Source organism: Sciurus vulgaris (assembly GCF_902686455.1).
Source record: "Sciurus vulgaris genome assembly, chromosome: 2".
Classification (NCBI taxonomy): domain Eukaryota; kingdom Metazoa; phylum Chordata; class Mammalia; order Rodentia; family Sciuridae; genus Sciurus; species Sciurus vulgaris.
This window is the reverse complement of record NC_136462.1, coordinates 177491927-177516482: the sequence shown is the minus strand read 5'-3', so window position 1 is coordinate 177516482 and position 24556 is coordinate 177491927. Positions and strand designations below refer to the sequence as shown.

The following is a 24556-nucleotide window of genomic DNA, read 5'->3' as shown; positions in this document are numbered from 1 at the left end:
AGAGGTGTTGCCAAAGATCCAGCAAGTGTCTGCACATAGTAGGTGCTCCTCCATCACCCACACACCCTTCCTGTTCCCCCACTATCACGGCACACAGTGGGACTGCGAACTGCCTTTTGGTCCCTCCCCCCTTTCACAGAGGCCAAAGACATCCGGTGAGGCTGGAGGGTGAACAGCAGGGACCAAGGGGCAAGTTTCTTCTTCTTCTTCTTTCTTTCTTTCTTATTTATTCATTTATTAATTTATTTTTGGCACTGGGGATTGAATCCAGGGGTGCTTAACCACTGACAGCATCCCCAGTCCCTTTTATTTTTTATTTGGAGACAGAGTCTCACTAAATTGCTTAGGACCTCGCTAAGTTGCTGAGGCTGGCTTTGAAACTCGAGATCCTCCTGCCTCAGCCTCCCAAGGCATTGGGGTTACAGGCATGCACCACCGTGCCTGGCTAGGTTTATTCTTTTTGTTGGGAACAAGGAAAGATTGTTGCTTCTCAAACACATTTCCCAGTTCCAGGTCACCCACATCCTGAAAATGGGCCTGATCACCCCCCACCCCACCCCCGCCTTCAGGAGTCAGTGGCTCAACATTTGCAATTGACCTCTACGTTCTTTTCCTTTGGGTAGATTTAAAGTCACCTCTGGCACGTCACACGTCCCATCTACTTCCACTCTGCAGCACTTCCCTTGAGGGGCTGGATAGGCTCGGGGGATCACCTAGGACCCTGACAATTACATGTTATCCCAGACAAGTTCACCTCTGCCGCCCAGCGAGCCTGTGACTGAAATACCCTTGGTACCCAGGCCAAGTACGCTGGTCCTGTGCTTTTTCTTTTTTTTTTTAAAGACTAATTTGGACAGATTGCCAACATTTATAAAGTCAAGAGATTTCAAATAAAAAGTTGGAATTTGAACTTCTCTGGAAAAAGCGAGAACATTCTGCCAACACCGGGCCTGCACCCTCCCAGGGCAGTGATTGGTTGGCGTTACATAACTGGAAGGCATTTGCTCCAGTTAGCTGCAGACCCTTCTGCTGCCTCTTACTGCCCTTGACACAGAGGGCAAAGGTCACTGCTGAATATCACCATGCCTGCACTACATCATAGGCCCTCTTCACTCAGGTGAGCATCCTGTACGGGAGAGCAGGAATTCTTTCTTTTTACTTTTATTTTAAGAGGCAGGTCTTGCTACATTGCCTGACACTCCTGGGCTCTAGTGATCCTCCTGTCTTTGCCTCCCGAGTAGCTGGGACTACAGGTGCGCCACCAAGCTGGGTGGAATGCGAGTTCCCAACCCTGGGCGTGCACCAGACTCACCTGGAGAGCTTGTGGAAGGAAAGTGCAGGTGGCTGCCCCCCCCCCCCCCCCCCCAGTTGCTGCTTTCGCAGGTCTGGGTCGAGCCTGGGAGTCTGCATTGCTAACAGGTCTCCAGGTGATAGTGATGCGCGGGTCCTGGAATCGCACTTTGGAAACGGCGAGTGTGGAGCAGGGTTGAACATCAGTGGCTTGGGTCCAGTCCCAGCCCTTGCCCGTCTGACCCTGAACTAGGTCATGAACCTCTCTGCGCCTGGAGCTTTCCCACCTGTAACCCTGCTGGTGGGCCTCACAGGTACGTTGTGAGGAACTGGGCAGGGTCTCATAGTTACGAGGGTCTCGATGTCATCACCGTCACTACTGTGACCTTCGCCACCTGCCCTGCCTCCACTGGCATCTGAGATTCTGGAATTTCTTTGACAATCAGTGCTTTTTCTTTGATGCCAACATTTTTGGGGGTAGAGTTTCTTCATAATTGGGGTGTGCCCAGGGAAGTAAGTCTTGCATGAGAACATCATTAGTTATGGTGGACTAAGGATTTCATACAGCTGTCCTGAAGGACTCCCTGGGGGCGAGAGGATGAGAGGACAGAGGGGACCAGTGCCCCTTCCCCCTGGCAGCGAGGCTGAGGAGGGCCAGGCCCTGCCTGCCCTGGTCCCTGCTCTGTCCTTGGGAAGGATTCAGAACCATGCAAGAGGGCCCCACGCAGAGGGTGCTGAGCAGCACGTCCCAGTTCCCTCCTGGCAGTGGGGGACGCATGTCCCTGATGACCAAGGGAAATAAACAACATCTGGACGCCCGCCTGCCCGACGAGACTGCCACATCTGGGAAGCAGTTGCCACCCCTGGAGGCTGGCTCGGAGGAGCCCCCGGCACATTCCTGCTGGGGGCGGTGCAGATTGCACCATCCCCAGCCAGGGGTGGATCTTGGAGATGAGTCCCCGCTAGGAGACACCCAGGGGTGCAGAGAGAGAGGCTTCCAGCCACGGCCTCCTCCCAGCACTGAACTGGAGGGACCTGAAGGGCATCCATCCTGCAGGAGCTGAGGGCGTGATCTCCGGGCTGCACCACCTCTGGCCAGCGCAACCTAGGTGCCCCCTAATCCTCCATGGAGAGCAGCAGGCGGCTCACTAAGGCCTTGCAAGCCCAGCCTCCCTGGGGCTGGGCTAAGGCCGCTGCCTCCTGCAGAGTCCACTTGATTTTAACTGAGGCAGGAACACGGCCTAGCAGAGGTAGCACAGGCTGCACTGGAAAGGACACGCCCCTCCCATTTCTCCACAGAGCACAGGGTCAAGGGCTGCACCCCACCAGGGAGGAGCCGCCTGGGGAGCAAAGCCAACCATGTGCTGAGGGGTGGCAGCACCTCTTTTTTTTTGGTACCAGGGATTGAACCCAGGGGTGCTTCACCACTGAGACACATCCCCAGACCTTTTTATATTTTATTTTGAGACAGGGTCTCGCCAAGTTACTCAGGCCTTGCTAAGTTGCTGAGGCTGGTTTTGAACTCATGATCCTCCTGCCTCAGCCTCCGGAGCAGCTGGAATTGCAGGCATGCACCACCGCCCCAGCACCTCATGCTTTTAACAAGCAGCCTCAGGTGCTTCTGATGTAATGTTGATCTGAGGGTCGTGGCCAGGAGATCAACAGATGGGGGTTCGAACCCTGGCTATACCACTACCCTCTCCATCACTGGTCCATAGAAGCCACTATCACGACGGATTCTAACTGACTGTCTGGCTGGGACGGGCAAGAGCACCCTGTGTGCCTGGTGGTGTATGTGCATAAACTTGTGAGCTCTTCAAGAATGATCCTAGGGGGTCAGTCCGGGCTTCCCACACTGTCATGCGCACACAGTAGGCGCAGGAATCAGAGGTTTGAAGGTGGGTTTGGATGCAGAAGATCTAAGCCGGGCCTGCGAGTCTCCTTTGCTAACAAGCTCTGGGAAAGCAGGTGGCACGGCCCCCACCCTGGTCTCACTGTGGGATGCTGTTGTGACTCCCCACTTCCCAGCTGGGGAAGCAAAGGCTCAAAGACTGAAGACTGCACGTGGTGGAGCTAGGCTGGACCCAGGCTGACGGGGACCCCGCTGCGACCACGTCACAGTGCCCTGTGTCCTCCCGACGGACAGACAGGAGGGTGGGAAGGTGGGGGTGATATTTGGGAGGGGCAACCTGACTCCTGTTGCCACTCCTAGCATTTTCCCAAGTGGCCTGAGTTGGTTACAGTCCCTGCTGTCACTGATAGGGAGGAAAAGGGTTGGTGGGTCTGCGTGTGTCCCCAGGACAGTGGCAGGTGTGTGCCAACAAGTGAGACCCACCTCTACAGGATTCTAGTGCCCTGGGGACTGAGGCATGGAGAAGGCCTGAGCCCCAGCCCTGGGCTGTCCTGTCAGGCCTGCCTGGGGCCCGTGGCAGGGCCCACAGGGCCAAACCTCTGCTTCCCCTTTCGTTAAGGCCCGCCCTGGACCTGCAGGATGGACTCTGCCCTCTATTGAGTCCTCATTAGGGGAAGGACATTTGTGCTCCTGGGGGGGCACTGAGCACCCCAGGGCGGCCACCAGCGTCCTTCAGAAGCACTGTACGGGTGGGTGGGGAGGGCTGTTCTCGATTCCTGTTGTTTGCCAGCTTTGCTGGAGGTCGGGCAGTGGGAGGAGGCTGGGGCCCAGAGCCCTTCCCACCTCTCCAGAGCGCAGCACCCTGCTGTCCATGAACACAGGACAGCCCTGAAGCTGTCCTGAGTGGGAAGCGGTCACTGCGTCAGCCTGTCCGTGGAGACGTCCCAGAAGTGTCTCACGTGCAAGAGTCACCATGATGTCAAGTCTGTGAAACTGCCTAAAAACCCGTCCTGCGCTTGTCCTGTGGGTAAAACCGTCAAGAAACTGCCGGGCATGTGTCTTTGCCCTTCACTCAAGGAATGACCTTTGAGTTCCTTTTCATGCCCTAGGGACGGGTCTGCTGTGTGTGGCCTCGAGTGACTTGCCACTGTGCCCTGCGCTTCAGCTTCTCCTGGAATGACGCCACCTGGTCCACAGGAAGGCTCAGTGAGCATGTGTCCAGTGGCTCTCCAGGGTCACAGAGTGACTCCCACAGTTCCGGCTCCTTCTAACTGTGACTTTGTCCCACAGCAGGGTGGTCTGGGTGGCGACCTAACCTCGACAGTCGGAAAGCACTGCAAGACCTGTGCATTAGGTGCCTGGTGTGGCTGGGGGTCCAGGAACACAGCTACTGACCCCCTTTCCCTCCCCTGAGGAGCTTGATTCCTCGGGCACCTCTTATGGCCGTGGCTCTTGGGAAGCTGTACAAGATTTGTCCCTGGAGAGCAGGGTGTTTGCAGTACTCAGGACCCTGGCAGGACACGTCCGGCCAATCGGGAGGCTCAGTGTCTCAAGCAGGGCATGGGGCGGTTCCCAGGGTCCAAACCCAGGAAGCCCCAGGAGCCCAGGGAGGGCGGCAACCAGGTGACTCCCAAGATCCTAGGAGAAAGACACGGGGTTTCGTCATCTGCCTACAAACACCCTGCTTCCGTCTCCACAGGCGCGTCCTGAGGTGAGCAGAGCTCAGTGCTGGGATTCCCGTCCTGGCAGAGTCTCCGTCACTGCGCTACCTTGGCAGGGCCCTGTTACGCTGTGCCTCAGTTTCCCCATCGGAACACAAAGCATGTCTTGATGACGGGCTTTGGGACTTTTTCTCAGGCCTTGTACCCATATATGGGAGGAGAGTTCACCTAATGAGGCAGAGAAGAGCTGAGCTGCTGTGGCTGAGGCGAGGGACCTTGTGCCCCGTGTCTGTGCCTCCCTTTGGTAGCCCTGGAGGGCTTGGGACCCCTCCAAAGCCCCACAGTGATAACAGCAGTAAGAGGGGAGTATTTGCAGAATTTCGAGCGGCCAGAAGCACTGGCTCTGGAGGCAGAGAAGCTGGATTCAAATCCAACCTAACCTCTCTGAGCCTCAGTTTCCCTTTCTGTAAAACGGGGATAAAACTGCCTTCAGACACTGTCGTGCACGTTCACTGCATATGTGTGTGATTCACCCCAGAACAATCTGGCCGATGGCAGGTCACAGCCGCGGGACTGCTGCAAGCAGCTGTCCCAGCAGCCCTGGAAGGTAGGTGTTATGAATTCATCTGAGAGACAAGGAAAAAGGCACAGAGAAGGTAGGTGAGTTACCCAGGCTCACACAGCCATCAGAGCAAGCTGGTATGTCAAGTCAGGCAGTCTTAGTGACGGCAAGAACACAGAGCACCAAACAGGACCCGGCGGCCCCCAGGTGCCCCCAGGTGCCAGAAAGCTGAGGATCCAGTTTGGACAGGGAATTTTCCTATTATGAGTCTGCTCTATCCACACAGCTGCCTCCCTCAAGCCCTGGTGTAAAGGAGAGAACCCTGATGAGGATTCCTGTCCTGTCCTCTGGGTCCTTAGGGGAGCCCCTCCCTGTCTCCAGGCCTCCATTTCTCCATCTGCCACATGGATGGTTACACTCGGTGTTTCAGTTTTCTTTTTGGTACCAGGGACTGATCTCAGGAGCGCCGAACCACTGAGCCCCATCCCAGCCCTTTATACTTTTTATTTTGAGAACAGGGTCTCACTAAGTTGCTTAGGGCCTCAAACTTTTCAGCATCCTGCCTCAGCCTCTGGAGCTGCTGGGATTACAGGTGTGGGCCACAGCGCCTGGGTAAACTCAGTGTTTCTAAACTTACCCACCATCCATCCAGCAAATATTTCTTGAACACCTACTACATGCCAGGCTCTTTTCTAGACTCCAGGAACGTAAGGGTGGAAAGATACATGAAGTAACACTAGACCGGAAAGATAAAACCTCCCCAGGACTTTGTCTTGCTCACTGACGACCCTCCAGCACCTTGTGCGGGGCCCTGCCAGTGTCTGTTGAATGAATGAAGGGATGGTAGTGACCTCGCTGATCCAGAACTTGCGTCTCAGGATAGACACAAAGCCCGCGTCCTCCCTTTCCCCCAATCTATGTGCTAAAGGAAGCTGCCTCATGAATCCAAAACTGGGGCCGGATACCTGCTCCTGGACTTGTGGGCAGGGGGCACCTTTGCTGCCTCCTGCCCTCCGGCCTCCCCGCCCATGGCAGGTTGTCTGGCCTCGCTGGGGCAGGCCTCCTCCAGGCGGGCTGGTCACTTGAAGGGTACCTGGAGGTGATGAAATGGGCACTTTGATCGGATGACACAGGGACCCGCCCTGTGCCTGCAGGTTGAGGGGGGACTTAGCAAGAGATGAGGAAGGGGCAAGACCAGTCCTAGGCCATGGCACCTCCTCCTTTTGGCCAATTTCCTGTCCCAGTCAAGGGACATTGAAGGAGGCAGTTGAGGTTGCTCCCAGCTGCAGATTCCCAGCCACGTGGGCATGAGGCCTGGGTGCCCCGACCAGGGCACCCGCCACACACAGAGGACACAGACGGGCACAGGAACACAAGGTCCTGGCCCCCACTATTGTTCTCTGGTGACAGGGCCCGGGTTGTGGAGGCCACAGGAGGCCCTGGAAGTACGTGGCAGCTGTCTCTGTCCCCAGCCCTGCTTCTGCTCCCCACCCCACGGGGACGCCATGGCTAGGATGAGTGTCCCCCAGAGGCCTGTGTGTCAAAGGCTTGTGTCCCTCCTGGGAGGTGGTAGAACCCCAGGAGGCAGGGCCCTGAAGGTTGTGGGTCCCTTCAAGGGGGACGCAGGACGCTGTCTTCTCTTCCTTCCTCTTTGGCTTCCCAGTCACACTTGTTCCTCTGCCACAAACTTCTCACCATTGCCACCCAGCACCCACAGCAACGGGCCACCCAGTAGGGACTGGCACTTACAGAATTTTGAGCTAAATTACTTTTCTCTTTTAAGTTAATGACCTCGGGTATTTCATTATAGTGGCAGAAAGCTGACCAGCCTAGGGGAGAATGAATCCTAGAGGGAGTGAGAGCAAGGCCTAGCACCCCACAAGCAGGTCAGGGGCATCAAGAGCCACGTTAGAGCTGGGGAAAGAGAGAGAGCTTTGAATCAGACCTGTGTTTTAAAATTTTAGCACTGAGTTGGGCTATTTAATGCCTCAAAGTTACCGAAAAAGCTCTGAGGTCCAGCCAAAGTTATTAAAGATTGGGCTTTGGAAATAAAACAGAATTGGAGAGGAAAAAAAGGACATGCCATGTTTATAAATTCCTGATCATTAAGCCAGTTACCCACAAAGTAGGCCAAGGGTCACTGTCTTTAATATATAAAGAGCTCCTATAAATCAATAAGAAAAAGAGGGTGGAAATGGGCCAAGATATTACAAATAATTCAAAGAAGAAAGACAGATCAGCCAGTAACCACATGAGAAGCTGCTCCACATCACTAATTTTCCAAATTGAAGATTAAACAAGAATGAAATATACATGGCCTTCAAGATAGGCAAAATCCAAAAAGCTAATAGCCTCCAGGACTCCTGTTGGCAAGGGAGTTTGGGCAGTGTCTCTTCACTGAACACAGAGGGTGGTGGTAGCCTTTTATAGATGGTGCCAGGAAGCTCAGAGAGGGTAGGAACTTGTTCAGAGCCACACAGTGAGGGCAGGGACTCACTGGTTGTATTTGGCTCTTTCTCTCAGTCAGCTGTTCCTCCCCATCTGGGACTGTACACAGCATGGCCTCTGGCCTCTGACTGGGGAGACCAGGGCTGCTCTTCCCGTTGGGGCTCCCTGCTCTGGGGCTGAGGATGGCTGGGGCGTCTCCTCCTGCCACTCTTTCCCTCAGAGAGAGGCTCCCAATTGGTCCTGCTCAGCAGGGAAACCCAGAAGGGAGAAGTGGGAATCTGAGGTCTGGGACCAGATAAACCTGCCCTTGAATCCCAGCCCCGTCCTTGACACCTGGGACAGTCACCTACCCTCAGCTTGCTCATATCACCCTGAGCCAATCACCCAGCCTAGAAGACTATTCTTTCCACACATACTTATTGAGGGTTCATGACAGCCAGCCCTCCTACCCACGGTCCCACATCGAAAATACTTGAGGAGAAAAAGAAGTCTAGCTGGGTGCGGTGGCACACACTTGTGATCCCAGTGACTCGGGAGGCTGAGGCAGGAGGATCACAAATTTGAGGCCAGCTTCAGTGACTTAGTGAGGCTAAGTCAAAATAAAAAATGAAAAAAAAAAAAAAAAAAGCTTGAGATGCGGTTTGGCGGCAGGATGCCCCTGGGTTCAACCCCCGGTACCACAAATCACAACCAAAACCAAAACCAAAATAAGACAAGAAGTTGGGACTGAATATGTACAGATTCTTCTTCATTATCCCCTTTCCCCAAATAACAGTGGAACAACTATCTACACAGCATTCGCATCAGTATCCTGGAGGTGACTTTCCGTAGAGGGAGGACGTGCACAGGTTTTGCAGATCCTACGCCACTTTATGCAAGGGACCTGGGCATCGGGGGTCGTGGTAGCCATGGGGGTGCTGGAGTCCGTCCCTGGGACACCCAGGGATGCTCCTGAGTGTTGGGCCCTGCTCCAGGCATGGGAGACACCAGCCAACACGACAGCCCTGACCCTCAGGGAGTTCCACCCTAGCAGGACAGGGTCACGGCAGACAGTGACAAGGAACCGATCCAAGCAGAGGAAGTGCCGGGAGGGCCCGGGCCCCCAGAAGCACCTCTCCGAGAGATGCTCATGGTGGAGGCGCCAGAGACAAAGCTCCCACGGCTGGAGAGAGCTCGGCCGGACAGGTGGGCTCGGGGAGGCCTGGACGGGGCTGGGAGGCCATGAGGGGCACCGGCCCAGGCGGGCCCGCCATCTTGAAGCTCCCTCTGGTGCTGAGGGGAATGGACAGTGGGGTGCAGGCGCCGTGGTTGTCCAGGTGAGAGAAGCTGGGACCCAGGAAGTGGGACGGGCAAGCTTCACCCGTGGCCTATTTCAAGATGGCCCAGTGCACAGGGTGGCTCGGAGCGGCACCAGGCAGAGGTTACCTGTCCTTAGCACTAACGGGCCCTGACTCCACGCCTGTCCACCCTGCAGCCTCCCCCACGCCTGTCCTGAATCACCCCCGCTTCTCCCTCTCATCCTTCCCGTCATGCTCCCTGACCCCTGACCTCGCGTGGCCTCCTGACCCTCTCATGCTGCTGTGACCGGGTACTGGTTCTGGGTTCCCTCTGGTGGTGGCTTTTAAGCAGTGTGCACACCTGCTGCCCCAACCTGGGGTGACACTCCCTAAGTCACCTTCGAAGTTGAGAACAGGTGGTGACTCACAGTGACCTTTGTCCAGGCCAGGCCCCCACAGTCCTACAAGTTGGGGTTTCCACTTACCCCATTTTCATGAATGAAAAAACTGATGCTCAGAGAGGTGAAGGGAGTGGCTCCAGCATGCACAGCACAGAGCCGCTTGGGAGGCAAACCAGAGCCCTGCCTCCTACCACGGGCGAGCCTGCTTGCGAGCCGGTCAGTCTCTCCGCTGACTCCCGCCCGGTAGACTTTCCAAAGCTGGGAACTGCCTTTTAAAACTATGCCTGCCCATCTCACCAGCAGTGGACCCCAAATTGTCTGCAAGGAGAGATGTAAGAAGGTTATATCCACCAAGGCCAGGAGAGGGGAGGCTGCCGGGGCCAACTCACTGCCAACCTTAATCTGGAACTGTTTTCGCTTGGGGATGTCCTTAATAGCAGTCCCCAGACTTTCCATAAAGTCTGCTTTGCAGGAAAATGTCCTCAGTGCGTGTCTTCAGGGTTTCTTTCTTTTTGGGGGGCAGGGGGTGGGAGAGGAGAGCTTGTGGGTGCAGGCTAGTGCCAGGATCCACCAACCAAAGGGATTCAGCCAGAGTGCACCCGCCTCCGCAGGAAGTGTAAAGCCACCGGCAGGGGTGTCCTGGCCCTGAGGGCGGCTGTTCAAGCCAAGGTCACCTGTTTCTGGAGGCAGGCAGCCTCCAGTCTTGGCCTTTGCCACGAGGACTCACTGCTGTAGGGCCTGCCCCCTCCCTCCCAGTCGGAGCCCCCGCAAGGACAGGGTCCCCTGTACAGAGAAGGTCAGCAGCCATGTGCCAACAGCTGGGGAGAAGAGTGACAGGAACCGTCACCTGCATTTGAGAGTCGAGAGGTGCCCCCAGAAGACTTGAGGGACATACCAAGAAGGGAAGTCCTGGCCGACCATGGGCCTGGGGGCTCACGTCGGGGCGAGTTCTTCTAAGGCCTTCTTATGAGGTTTAGTTTCTATGATCTAAACCCCCGGACGATGAGGAGGACCATTCCCTTCTCCCCACCACACAACCGATGGCTTTAACCACAGGGACAGCGACATGGGTAGGGATTTCTCCTCTCCAAGGGACACACGCAGTCCGGGCGTGCATCAGACTGAAGGAAGATCTTCTCAATGTCACAATAACGGGGTTGGACATGTAAATGCTACCGTCACCAGACGGGTCGGATGAGGACCCTCTGTGGGGACAGTGACCTCAACCCAGCCCTGGCGGGTTCTTGACTTACGCGAATTTCAGGATGCGTTGAAAACAAGGCACAAGCAGATTCTCAAAGGCTATCAAAGCAAAGGCAGGGTGCTGAGCCCCCCACCACCTCGGCCTCTCAGAGAAGAGAAGACAGCGACGCCCAGGGTTGAGCTCTCTGACTGTATGTAGGATTTTCCTGGGGAAAAAAGTGCAGGTTCCCAGGTGAACTTTTGTGAAAATCAAATCCCACGTCAGTCATTTGATACTCGGGGATCAGAATGTTTCTTCCAGGTTACGCTGTGTAGCCATAAATCAGTCGTGAGCACACTGTGCAGGTGTTTGAATCTGATGACATTTAAGTTGACTATGTCCTTGTTCCTACCTGATCTGGTACAGTATGTGCTAGAGAGTTTGTTCATCTACCTAGAGACAATCATGGAAGGGTGTCTGCCTGCCTCCCTGAGAGCCCACCTATCCCAACATAAGGAAGCCCTAAAAAGTCAGGGAACATTCAGGAGACTCAATTTAAAAATAGGCAGTTAGCTGGGTGCAGTGGTGCACGTCTATAATCCCAGTGACTCAGGAGGCTGAGGTAGGAGGATCCCGAGTTCAAGGCCCGACTCAGCCACTTAGCAAGTCCTGGGAATGTAGCTCGGTGGTAAAGCACTACTGGGTTCAATCCCCAGTAGTCCCCCGCAAAAGGGTAACATTAAAGTTCAGTTTAAAAAGAAACAATATTTTAAAAGAAGAGGAATTAAAAATGAAATAAGGATAATTAAAAGACCTCTCCAATAAAATAGCATTTCAAAGCAAAATTAAATTATCAAATAAAGATTAAACAATAAAAACCTAAAATCAAAGTGTAAAATAAAAGGAATTCTGTAAAATACATTTAAATAAATTATATTTAAAATTAATAGAAGCTTTTAGTTTTAAAAATAATTTAAAAAATAACTTCAGCAGGTTTAAATAAAATAAAAATTTTGTAAATAAACGAAGTAAAATCTTAAGAGTAAAATAAGAAAACCCAGCTACTTGTATCAATTAGAAAAATACAGAAAAACAATGAAAACCCAAAGCAAGAGCAGGGTCTTGCCAAACTGATGCTAATAAAGTGCTGTGCATGAGGAGCCTGATTGGCTCAAATGCCTGGTGGTTGGTGGAGCCTGACTGGCTCAAATGCCTGGTGGCTGGTGGGGCCTGATTGGCTCAAAGGGCTGTGGGAGGGGCCTGATTGGCTCAAAGGTTTGTGGGAGGGGCCTGATTGGCTCAGATGCCTGGGGGTGAGTGGGGGTTGATAGAGGAGGAAGAAGGACAGGCGTGTCCCAAGTAAGTCCATCTGACTTGGTCTTTCCAGTGTGTCGTGCGCAGAGGGCAGGACGTCAGGCCCCACCACAGGCTCACCCGCAAACAGCCATCACATCAATTATGCGTTTTGTAATGTGTCAGCAAACACACACACACACACACACACACACACATACACACACACACACGTTGTATCATCTATCCTCACTGCCATCCTTTAAGATCCATTTTCACAGAGGAATGAAAAGAAAAGCTCAGAGAGGGTGGGTCACTCTGACAGTTGCACGGCACTTAGGACCACTTTGTCTTGGAATCTAGGTTCCTTTGACTGACATTTGGACGAGTCGGATCTGTTGAGGACCTTCAAACAGAGCTGGGACGGTGTGTGACATCAGGCTTGAACATTCTGCATGCGAGAAAAGTCAACGTCCTAGGATGCAAGACCATTAGCACCATTAATGAAGTACCTACTGTCTTCCAGACGGGTCACATGCAGAGTGTTCATCTTCACGATGACCATGGCAAGCAGATGCTGTTCTTGGCCCCATATCCTGATGGACAACACTGACTTTCAGGAGGGAAACATTTTCACCCAAGCCTGAGCAGTAGCGGGGCTGGGAGCTGAGCCCAGGCCTGACAAAGCCCAAACCCCAGACTCCCTGCCTGGCACCAGACACTCCTGACAGTCATGGCCCAGGACTTTGCCTCCTGTGTGCTGGAACACGTTGGTTCACGTCCCACTTTGCAAATCAGCTAACAGAGGCCCAGATGGGAGATGACCCGTCCAGGGTCACTCAGCTAGCGAGTGCCAGAGGTCACCGACCCCCCAGTGCTCATCTGGACTTGTTTGGGGCAGCCATGTCCACTCCCTACACCAGAGCTGGCTCTGAAGAGCACTGTGACATTTCTCTTCGCGTCTCCACCCTGGCGGATGTGGTTCCGCCGTCAGGCTCCAGAAGTGGAGGCCTCTGGTGAAAGGAAGCGGTTTCCCCATGTGGTCTGGGTCCCCCGGCTTGGGGGTGCCTTTCTTTTGAAGCAGATTCCCCCAGCGGCTACAGGGCACCCAGCCTGGGGCCACAGAGCAGCGGTCCTGGAATCAATGGGTCCTCACGACGAGAACCCATTCCAGGCAGCTGCAGTGGTCCAGCAGGGCCGGGAAGAGCTAGCCTCCCCCATCAAGGCCGGAAGCAGCCCTTTCCCTGTGGGGTCTGGAGGAAGCCCCACAGGGAGCAGGGCAGTACGTGTGTGTCCTGGATGGTGTGGCCTTGTACAGGCAGAAGGAGGTTCCAGCCCACGGAGGCCCGGGCCATCCTCAGGAGGGGCCAGAGCCCATCCCAACCTCTCCCAACTCGGGCTCTGTCCTCAGCAAGCCGATTCCCGCCTCTGAGGGTGGAGGGCTCGTCTGGAGAATAATGGGGAGAATAATAGGATCGAGCCACCTCAGGGGGATATAACGTGGATGAACTGGGAGAAGCCCAGACGTGGTGGTTACAGACCCAGGAAGCTTTGGAATCAATGATGGACTTAAGCTCTGGCTTTGCCAAACTCATTCTGTCAAGCATTTGAAATATGAAATTGCTAACATTTGACTGTCTTTGACCTACAAAAATGACAATCTCATATACTTGAATGAAGAACCCTCTCTCTTATTTCTGTTTCCTTTTCTATAAAATGTGAATAATAATGGTCCCTCACTGGGTGGCAATGAGGGTCCAAGAAGGTCACAAGGCAGTTAAGCTCAGTGGTCAGGGCTTAGGCTCTGGGACCAGGCAGAATTGACCTTGGGCAGGTTACGTACCCACTCTTTGCCCCAGTTTTCTCATCTGTGAAATAGGCATAATAATGTACCTGCCTCACAGGTTTATTAAGAGAATTTAGTCAACTTAAATGAATACACAGAATGGGCTTAGAATAGTGTCTGATGTTACTAAATAGAATAAAAATAGTGCTGGTAAGATCTGGCAGAGAATAAAAGCTCAACCATAAAACCAAATCAAAACAGCCTTTTTTACACCTTTGATGCCGAAGAAAGTTAAGTTCAGTTGGTTTCTGCATCCAGGGTTTCGACCAACCTCAAATAGCAGATATTTTTAAAAAATAAAATGGTGTCTGCAGTGAGCAGGAACAGACATTTTTCTTATATTATTCCCTGAACACGATACAGTGTAACAGCTATTTTGTGGCATTTACATTGCAGGATTCTAGAGAAGATTTTTTTTTTCCTCCTATTGACTGGTTTTTTTCCCTTCTCTTTTCTTTTCTTTCTTTCTTTCTTTCTTTCTTTCTTTCTTTCTTTCTTTCTTTCTTTCTTTCTTTCTTTCTTCTTTCTTTCTTTTTTTCTTCTTTCTTTCTTTCTTTCTTTCTTTCTTCTTTCTTTCTTCTTTCTTTCTTTCTTTCTTTCTTCTTTCTTTCTTTCTTTCTTCTTTCTTTCTTTCATTCATTCTTTCTCTTTTTTTTACAGACTGCATTTTGAGTCATTGGACACAAATGGGGTGCGACTTTCCGTTTCTATGGTTGTATCTGGAGAAGATTTCAGGGTGCGGAGAACACATGCAGGTTGCGGGCAATCGCTGCGTTGTTTTATGTAAGGGACGGAGCATTCTCTGGCTTTGGCTTCCAGAAGGTCTCCTGTCCTAAGTTCATCTTCTCAGCAGTCCCACGAGGGGACCGTCATCATCCACATTTTCAGAGGAAGAAACAGCACTAAGAGAGAGGAGTGTGAGTCGAAGCACATGAAATTGCTATTTCTGTAGGCAGAAAAATTGAGAAATCCCTCCAGGGTACTAAGGGGCAGCTGCTTTTTTATTTTTTAGAACAACATGTTTTTAAGAACACACATGTGCATGGAGAGCAGGTGAGGAACGGGCTCCTGACTGTCTGTCCCCGAAGCCCGGGGCCATTCTGTGTCCAGGCAGTGTCCACAGTTCAAGGATTTGAGGAAGGGCCACCTCGAGGCCATGATGGCTCAGCACAGTCCCTCCTGGGGACCAACGGCTATGCCACAGACCCCGTAACTGGAGAGGCCCTTAGGAGGCCATGACCCGGGCCAGCCTCTGGCTCCTCGGCCATCTCTGCAGGGTCGTGATCTGTTGAAAGCCCTCTTTGCTTCTTTGGTCTGACTTTTGCCCCATCCTGGGGTGGGGGAGGCAAGGCAGACTGAGCACCCCTGAGTCACACGGGGGAGACATGTTCTTCGGGGTCCATTTCCCTGTGGGCTCTGGAGGGCTCTCTTCCTACGCCCTTCCACTCAGTGTCCTCGCCTTGTGGGGCCGCACCTACAATCACACTGCAGGTGACCCAGGACAGGTGCTTCTTCCTGCACTGGAGTCTCCAATGGGACACGTACTGGTCTGAAGGGTCTCAATGGGCCTTTTCAGCCCTGATACTCTACGATCCTGTGATCCTACTGGACGTGAAAGTCTGCAAACTGTGAAGGGTTGTACCAAGCAGGGGCGGGTTTGTGGAAGCATTTGGTGGCTTTTCTGGAGAAGTCCACAGCAGCCTCCATCTTCTCAGGTAGGAGAAGGGCAAGTGCAGTCACCAGGTAGGACTGGGCGAGGAGCCAGGTGAAGGGAACATGTCATGCTGGACGCACACAGGCTACCCCAGGGTGTCTGATGCGGGAGGACACTGAGGGTCCTGATGATCCCTCCACCTTCCAGGGGCTAAAATCCACATATGTGGGAAGGACGTGGCCACCAGATTCAGGGTGACTAGGAACAAGCCACCAAACTAAGGACCTGCAGCACATCCCTGGGGCAGACGCCTCGGGCTCAACCCCCAGCTTCCTGCTCTCTCCGTGGAACCTGCTGGGCCTCAGTCTCCTCATCTGGAGGCCACAGTTCCTCCCGCCTTCCCAAGGACCTGCATCTTGCATGCATGAGGACCTGCACGGGGTCACCTGGCAGCGGTGGGTGCAGACAACCGCTCAGCTGGTTGTGTGTTGATCGATCGACAATGGTAGAAGTGGATTTTTGCATTAGTTCACACGCAGCGCCGGGAGCACACATAGTGCACACACCCCCGGCACGCATTCACACACTCATGTGCATCCGCGTGTGTGCACAGCAGCCGCTTGCACGCATCTGCAGTCTCACCCGCTCATTCACACAAATACATACGTGAGCTGAAGCACATTTCTCAAAATAATAATCAGTGTTAACGCCTGCAACGCACTCTGACATTTTTGAGAATGGAGATCCATGGACCAAAGCCGACAGGCCAAATCTGGCTGGTTTTGCAACCCAGGAGCTGAGAACAGTGGGATGCCCGTCATATCCTAAGAGATCCACGAAGCCCCGAATAGTTATGCCCTGGTCCTTTACTCCCCACCCCAAAATTAAAAAAATCGCGTGTGCTGACCTCCTCTATTCTATTCTAGTCCATTCCATTCCATTTCGTTCAAAAATACTAGTTGTTACTTACTAAATTTATTTCCCTCATCTGCTGACGAGTTGCAAACTGAATTGAATTAATGTGAACTTTAGTTTTTTCACCAGATGGAAGATGGACGAATAAACTTCTTGCATGCGACACTTTAGCCAAGCTGTATCCCCTCTTTGAGTCTCAGATTCCCCAGCTGAGACTGGGACTGTGGCCAGCCTGCTTCTCTGGGCTATGCAGAGGAGCAGCTGGGTCCTATGGTGACATTCTCAGTGACACTGGGGTGGCCATTTCTTCTGTCCTTTTCAATGCCTAGCTCAGGGAAGGAGGAGGCCCAATCAATATTTCTTCATGATCAAAGTGGCAGATAACTCCACTCAAGGCCCTCAAGACTGGACTCTGTCCCCGTCTGCAACGGGACCTCCACTACCTCCAGACTCTCCCCTTGTCCTGCTGGAGTCCCCATAACCTGCTGCCACCTCTACCTGACAAAGTCATGACCCTGCCACTCTTAGATATGTCCACCTTGCAGCCAGTCTGTGACTGCCAGTCGGGGACAGGATTCATTTCTATTTCTAGGCACAAGTCATGGAGCCTCCCAAACCCTGGATTGGTGGCCCAGCTGTGAGCTCTCGGGCGGGCCCGTGTCCCTCTCTGAGCCTCACTTATCTTGCCTGGGAAGTGGGTGTGGCACAAGGCCGTGACAGAGCGAGGACTCACACCCCAGGCAGTGCTCGGGACACCGGCCAGCCCTCCTCTCGGTGGTCTCAGGATCTGCAGTGGCTGAGCATGGGAGCCATCCATAGCTTCTGTCCCTGGCAGAGGGAGGGAGGCCCCCAGGGCACAGCAGCAGAAGGCAGAAGCAGCACCCGCTTTGCTTGGCTTCAGAGGGAGAGGGTGAGTGGACCCTGTGTGGAGTACTGCACTTTCCAGTTCTCAGCTGGACACTATTTTATAAAGAAACCCTGCCCGCGAAGGGCAGAATGGCTTGTGCAGCCCTTGCTGCCAGGAGACCCCTCCACTCTGCCCTGCAGCAATCTGCGTTTCCTTTCTGCACGCCCCTGATGTGCATCCGGACCTGGCTGTGCCTGGATGCCTGCATCCGGGGGACACATCTCATTCTGTGCCCAGTCGTGGCCTAGCCTAAAGACAAGACGGCCAGGTCTTCACCGGTCCCCTCCCTGGCCTTTAGACACCTGCTTGTCCTAGGTGTCGGCCCCTGCTCTGTGTGCAGCTGACAGTGGGCCTGTCTGCCCCCGCACACCGAGCCCTGCACGGTACACAGAAATGGCCCACGTGCTCCACCTAACGGGCGTCCAGAGCCAGTGATCCCGCAGTACATGAAAAAGAGGCTCAGAGAGGGTCACGGTTCGTGTGGGGGTCGCAAAACAAGCCAGAGGCACTGGTGACACAACCCGTGTGAGACGCCCCTCTGCCCCACCCAGGTGCATCCCACTCTGCCCTCAGATGGGAAGTGGTCGAATCCTTACAGAGCCCCTGTCCTGTTCCTTCTGGAACCTTCCTTGTGGGACTGTGCTAAATCTTCCCAATTGCCCAGAGAGGCAAGTACAGTGGCTCCCATTTCATAGATTGAGAGGCATGTGGCCTCTCACGCAGCTGGGGCAGGAGAGGGCTCAGGATATGAATCCAGGTCTACCTGAATTCCAGGGATCCTCCTTCTGCCCCTGGCTGCTTCCAGTCTAGAAGGATCTAACAGTTGCATGTAAATGTGGGGATCTCTCCCTGCAGGCCTGGGACAGTGGGGAAACTTAGTCACAGTCGGGCTTCTCCTCATCACCTAAATTAGGCGCCAGATCTCTGGGTAGGGGACACACACCAGAGCCCCCTCACTTTGCCTGACTGTCCCACTGCCAGGACACCCCAGCACGTTTCAAGAGAAAAGTTCCCATCTGGTTCTTATTCATTTATACTTAATTAATCAAAATGTTTTGTAAGAGACACTTGAGATCCAAGAATCTTTCTCAAGCCTTTTCTTTCATTCTTTTTTGTCTTAGAAACAGAAAAATTGGGTTTCATCAAATAACAGTGACGCTGGAGCCTAAGGAAGCTCGGGTCTGCGGGAGCCAGGCCCGGAGGGCGAAGGCTCAGATGGGGTGGCTGCCGGGCCCTGCAAGTCCTTCCTCCTGACCTCTCGAATGAGGTCAAAGACTGAGGCCACAGACTGCAGCTCTCACGGGAGACTGAGGAAGGGGAGGGCAGGGTCGCCCCTCCATCCTGGCAGCCTTCCAGAGCACCCAGGTATGTTCACCTTGGCGTCCCCATGATTGCTAGTACAGGGCCTGGCACAGAGGCTGCTCTGTCACACTTGCTGAATGGAGAAGTGAATGAATGACTGTATACACTAACTCATTTAGTCTCACCCACCACCTTCCTGATGAGTTGGAAACTTAAAATTTATTATTATTATTATTGGTACTGGGGATTGAATTCAGGGGTACTTATCCACTGAGCCACATCCCCAGCCCTTTTTCATATTTTATTTTGAGGCAGGGTTTTGCTAAGTTGCTTGGAGCCTCACTAAGTTGCTGAGGCTGGTTTTGAACCCCCGATCCTCCTGCCTCAGCCTCCCGAGCTGCTGGGATTACAGGCGTGCGCCACCTCACTCAACCTTAAAATGATTTTTATTCCCATTTTAAAGATGAGTCCGGGAGGGGAAGCTTTCATTTTTTCACAAATATTTTTTAGAACTGAGAAGGCTCTTAGAGACCTCCTACAGGATCTTCAGGTGGGTAAACTGAGGTTCGGAACAGCAAGGTGACCTCCCCATGGGCCTGTGGCTGTGGATGTGGGGGTTTGCACCCAGGTAGTCAGGTAGAGTCCTGCCTCTGAATCACTGACAAAGGCCGTTCACAGAGGGGTGCCACAGAAGATCGCAAATTCTCCCAGCTCCCTGAGGCCACCACCTCTTCACTCCTTCCTGTCCCTTCTCCGTGTAGCCCCAGCTAGAGTCGGAGCTCCTCAGGCCACAGACTGCTGCACACCAGTACCACCCCTCTGGCTCTCCCACAGCCCCTCTCTCCTTCCTGCTCCAGTCCAGGAGTGACCGGGCCACACAAGCACAGAGCACCCCCCACCCCAGGGTACACTGTTCTCCCTCTCTTGCCCAGTGCAGACCCAACGCCCGAGCTGGAAAGTCAGAAAACGGCACTCCACCCCTGTGCTGGATAGCTCAGCCATCTAACCTATCTGAGCCTTGGGTCCTCTGCTTTATAAAATGAGATGACGCCGATGTCATGGGGATATAGCGGGGATTCCAGGAAACAGTGAATGGAAAACCCTTGGCACGGTGGCTGGCATTTGGCAGTTGATTCTCAGACAGGCACCCTGGAGGCCTGGGGCTCAGGCGTGACATTTGCTGCTCTGCTGTCCTTGGCCCTCCTCTCCTAATTGGCTCTGCCCCTGCAGGGACAGTTTCACACCTGCCTCCTGAAGACCAGACTGCAGTAGTGAGAGACTTGGGATAGGACCCTGAGGTGACAGTGCATGAAGCCCCTGTAGGTTTAGAATCTGAACTTTGGATCTTCTTCCTAGTGGCCCTAGGAGGAAGGATGGGAAGACTGATGCTCTGGGAGGGACTGAACTTCTTCCAGGTCAATCCCAGAGCAAGTGAACCTGGCTGAGAGCTCAGGAGAGGGAGGCCCACCCCGATCACTGCCTTCTGGGAGGTGACGAGGCTGGGAATGGTACATCTGGACTCTCAAAACCCTAGATGTCACCTCCTGACTCAACACGAATGTGTAGGATGGCTTCTTAAGCACTGTCTGCTAGCCCCTCGATCCCCAGGTTGGCTCTTGAGGCTTGGGTCTGAAGACAGCCACCCTCCTGGCACTGCTGCTACTGTGGGGGAAGGGGCAGGGGACAGCGGGAGAAAGCTGGTCTCTTTCCTCCTTGGAGAGACTTCTAGGTTCAGCTTGCTCAATGGCTCTCTTACCGGGTGCCCTGGCGCCTCAGCCTTCCTATCTATAAGTTGGGACTGAAGTTTGTCTGGAGAAGTGACTAGCCTAGACACCAGGCAACAGGCAGCTGCCCCAGGGGACATCCCCAGATCTGCCCCGCCGCGCCTCGTACCTTGCTTCTTCCTTCGGTTCAGGGCGAGCATGTCCACCGCGTGGGCGACGAGCAGCAGCAGGCAGAGTGGCGCCCGCATCTGGGCAGCCTGGTCCAGGCGGGCGCGGGGCTTCCCGGGCGGCCAGACGGCCCGGCGGTGGCGCGGGGACTGCTCAGGGCGCGCCGGGCGCATCCGCGGGGCGCGGAGTCACTCCCGCGGCCAGGGACCCGCTGTCCGCCCAGGGCCGCCGCCAGGTCGAGTGAGGGCGTCGGCGCAGCGGGCACTGCCCCGGCGGGGAGGAGCCGGCGTGCGGGGGCGGCGCGATCACCCGCGGGGCCGGGCGCAGGGGGGTCGCCCTGGCGGGTCCCTGAGCCTGGTCTGTCCCGCAACCCATCACAGCGCCTGGTTCCCGCCCTCCCTCCACCCCCCGCACTGCCCTACGCACGTGCGCACAGCCCCGGGACACGCGCGCTCGCACAGGTACAGATGCAGGACGCCGAGAGTCCCTCCCAGCCATTCTCTGCCCCAGCTCTGCCTGTGGCTTTCCTTCTCTCCCCCAAACCCTCTCCTTCTGCGTCTGCCTCCAGCCCGAGGGCCAGTCCTTCGCTGCTCCTGGTTTCCTGTCCTGAGCCCCCGACTCTGCTTCCTTTTCCCGCCTCGGGCTAGTCCTGCCTTTATGACTTTACTCCTGCCAGTGTGCGTGTCCCTCTGGGCCTCATGTCTTGGCCCCTGGCTCTGCCTTTTCTCTGGCTCTACCTTGGTCCCCATCCATCTCCACCTCTCCGCCTGCAGGCTGGCGGTGTGCGGGACGCCTGCTGCCCGCCTCTTTTTCTCTCTGCTCTTTCTCTTTATTTCAAGAGGGTCCTGAGCCCCTTCTGACCACTGACCCCGAGCGTTTCCTGCCGCAGCCTGGGGAGAACCTCCACTCTTTGACTCAAAGTAGCCAGCACCTCATAAATTCGCTTGTGACAGGGCTGGAGACCTGGACTGTGTTTCCTCCAACCTTATCACCAGGACTGGGGGCAACTGGCTCCATTTTAACCCTTTCAGAGCCAAAATGCTCCTCCAACCCAATAGCACCCTTCTGCTCCCCCCCTCCCCCGTTGCTCTGCGCACCAAGACCTACAACAATAACATGTTAGCTCTGGTTTCCCAGGCCTGTGTGCCTGGTGTCCTGCTACACACTTTATATACAGAAGGTCATCTTCAAAAGGACTCAGCGAGTTTCTATCTTGACTAAGTACTTTTCAGGAGAGGAACGGGAAACTCAGAGAAGCCAAGTGACTTGCCTAAGACCACACAGCAGGTCAGCAGTCAGCCTGGGTCTAGCTCCTGCCTCTCCTAGCCACTGTCAGGGCACACAGTCTCATCAGAAGAGCGAGAGCCTTGGAGACCCAGAGGAACTACCCTGGACACTGTCTTACTGCATAACTTCCTACCTGTGTGACTTGATCTGAAAGAAAAGCAGGGTGTCTCTTCCAGTTGTCCCAATGCAACGAGAGACACCTGAGGAATGGAGAAACTGTGTGAATCAGCCCAGGCTGGGCCGTCCTTTCTGTGGGGCACCACGAACACTGCGGGACAACAGGGACCATTCAGCTCAAACTGTTCCATTTCACAGATGGAGCCACGGAGGCCTCAGGAGGCGGGGTGCCTCAGTCAGGCAGCCCTCTGGGTCCAGGTCAGAGCTGGGGTGGGCATCAAGGTGACCTGGTGTGCTCCCTACAAGGCCTGCAAGACGCTTGGTCATCTGACCCCAGTCTCCTTCTGCCTTGCCCTGCTCCCCCTTCGCCGGGAAGATCTCCAGCTCCTTGCAGTGTTTCGGCCTCTCACCTTGAGTCTGCTCCACGGAATGGCGGCCTAAGTTCCATCCCCGCTTCCCCCGACTCCCTCCGGCCGGGACCCGGAGTGCGCCTCCTTCCCTGATTCTCAGGCCAGCCCCAGACCTCTTCTGGTCGTCCCCCCTCCCCTCTGTCAGCTCTGATCACACCAGAACTGGGAACTGGGCTGTGTCTGCTCTCCCTCTAAACTCACCTATTTCCAGCCAGAGACGAGGTCACATGTGGGTCCCTCCCTGGAGCCCAGCATTCGCTGGACACAGAGCAGGCACTCAGAATGTTTGTGGAGAGGACGAGGGAGTGAGTGCGTGATGACGAATTCTCCAGACGCAGGAGTGACCCTGCCTGAACCTGGGCTGCGGACACTTGGAGATACGAGGGCACCCAGAACATCAAACCTGAGGAAAGTGGGAAACTAAACCCCACTCGGGTCCCTGCAGTCCCCAAGTCGTTTCCAACCCAGAGGGGGCAGCATCCACAGGAGCCAGGCCCAAAAGGGGCCGTGTACACTGTGAGTCACACAGAGACCAGGACTACTCGAAGTCACACAGCTCCACAGGATGTAGCCCTCTCGCCTTCTCCCCGACCCCAGCCCTTCTGCTCCAGCTGCCTGGGCCTCCTATTTCCCAAACTCCTGTTCCATGTGCTCGGGAGGTTTGCTGTTCTCTCAGCCTGGAATCCTTCCCCAGAGGCCCGCAGGGCTCGTCCTGGGCCGGCTGCTTCCTCAGGGAGACCCCCCATCACTCCAGGAAAATAGCACCGTTGCCCTCGCCACCTTGTTCTGCGTCAGTCTTGATTGCGCCAAGCGCTCCTGGCTGCTGTGGCAGTAACGTGCTTGCCGGTGAGTTCCATGAGGACAGGAACCTTCTGTTTTATCCCTGTGTGCCTGATCCGTGAGGAATTAATAAATATCGGTGTACTGAATAAAAGAATAGATGAATGGATGAATGAGAACACACTCGTCCCTGATTTGTTATGGGACTTGAAGTGCTTCCTGCGTTTACGGGATCAGCGTCCCTTTTCATTCAGTGGCACAGATGGATTTGTGTTCTGTGAGACCTCTTCCAGTCCTTCCAAAATCCGATTTCTAGAGTTCTAAGGCCTGGAGTTCAAGTCCCCCACCCCGAGATGCTCAGAGGGTCTGGGATTCTCTGTAGCATTAGTGGGCTCTTTGGATTTCTCAGCCTGACATCCACAGCGGACCCAGAACATCAGACCTAAGGAGAGTGGGAAGCTGACCCAGTCTCCTCCCTGCCTCCCCCTTCTCCCCTTTCACCCCAAAGATCCCCCTATGCCAGTACCCAGGGAGGACATGGAGGCCTGTGATGCTTATGGCATGTCTGGGGGTGTCAGCTAAGGAAACACTGGACACTGTCAGCAGGTGAAGTCCAGTCCAGCCACTGAAGCACTCCCAGCTTGCAGCACAAGTTCCTATTAAGTAAATCCTCTGGGATAGCTGGGACTCAGGTTCCCTCTTCAGTACAGTAGCCCCACTTTATCCTCGCTGCCACTTTCCATAGTCTCAGTTAACTGCAGTTGACAGCAGACTGAAACTATTAAACAGAAAATTCCAGAAACAAACAATAGATTTTAAACTATGTACTGTTCTGAGTAGTGTGATGAAATCTCCCACTGCCTGCTCCATCCAGCCCTGGATGCACACCACCCTTTTTCCCAGCGTATCCACCCTGTATGTACTACCTGCCCATTAATCACTTCGTAGCTGACCGAGTTACCAGACCAACCGTTGTGATGTCTCAGTGCTTATGTTCAGGTAACCCTTATTGTTCTTTGTAGTGGCCCCAAAGTGCAGGAGTAGTGATACTGCCAAAAGAAAATCTGTGAAGTACTTCGTTTAAGTAAAAATGGTAAGACATTTTCAGAGAGATCACATTCACCTAACTTTTATTACAATATGTTATTATAGTTATTGTTAATCTCTTACTGTGCCTAACTTGCAAATTAAACTTTATCAGGGGTATATACATTTAGGAAAAAAAAAAAACAGTATAAAAAGAGTTCAGCACATCTGTAATTTTTCTATGTGGTTGAAAGAGGTATGGCTCCTGGAAGGAACCGAACCAGCCTACCCACATCCTATTGGTCAGAGCTCAGTCACATGGCCACATGTACCTGCAAGGGCAGCTGGGAAATGTAGTCTAGATGTGTGCTAGACTATACCTCCCCCAGAGGGAAAGCAAATGAGTTTGGTGAACATCTGGCTCATTGGTCACATTGGGCCCTCATTTCTTGC

General features: G+C 54.0%; 1 protein-coding gene and 1 long non-coding RNA gene across 4 annotated transcripts in view; one reads left to right on the top strand and one right to left on the bottom strand.

Annotated features, from left to right (window-relative positions):
• RSPO4 (R-spondin 4) overlaps positions 1-20723 on the bottom strand; it is a 34164-nt gene extending 13441 nt beyond the window's left edge. The window contains exon 1 of the mRNA XM_079130145.1: positions 20485-20723. Within this exon, the coding sequence (XP_078986271.1) occupies positions 20485-20656 (172 nt within the window). The 5' untranslated portion in view covers positions 20657-20723. The remainder of the gene's footprint in view (positions 1-20484) is intronic.
• Positions 1001-4150, top strand: LOC306653758. 3 transcript variants are annotated; one of them, XR_013761780.1, is made up of 4 exons: positions 1001-1117; positions 3009-3188; positions 3762-3891; positions 4024-4150. It is a non-coding gene; the product is annotated as an uncharacterized lncRNA (long non-coding RNA). The 3 variants fall into 3 exon arrangements; XR_013761781.1 differs by lacking the exon at positions 3009-3188 and having other exon boundaries at positions 1007-1117; XR_013761782.1 differs by lacking the exon at positions 1001-1117 and having other exon boundaries at positions 1362-3188.
• Positions 20724-24556: the final 3833 nt, after the last annotated feature.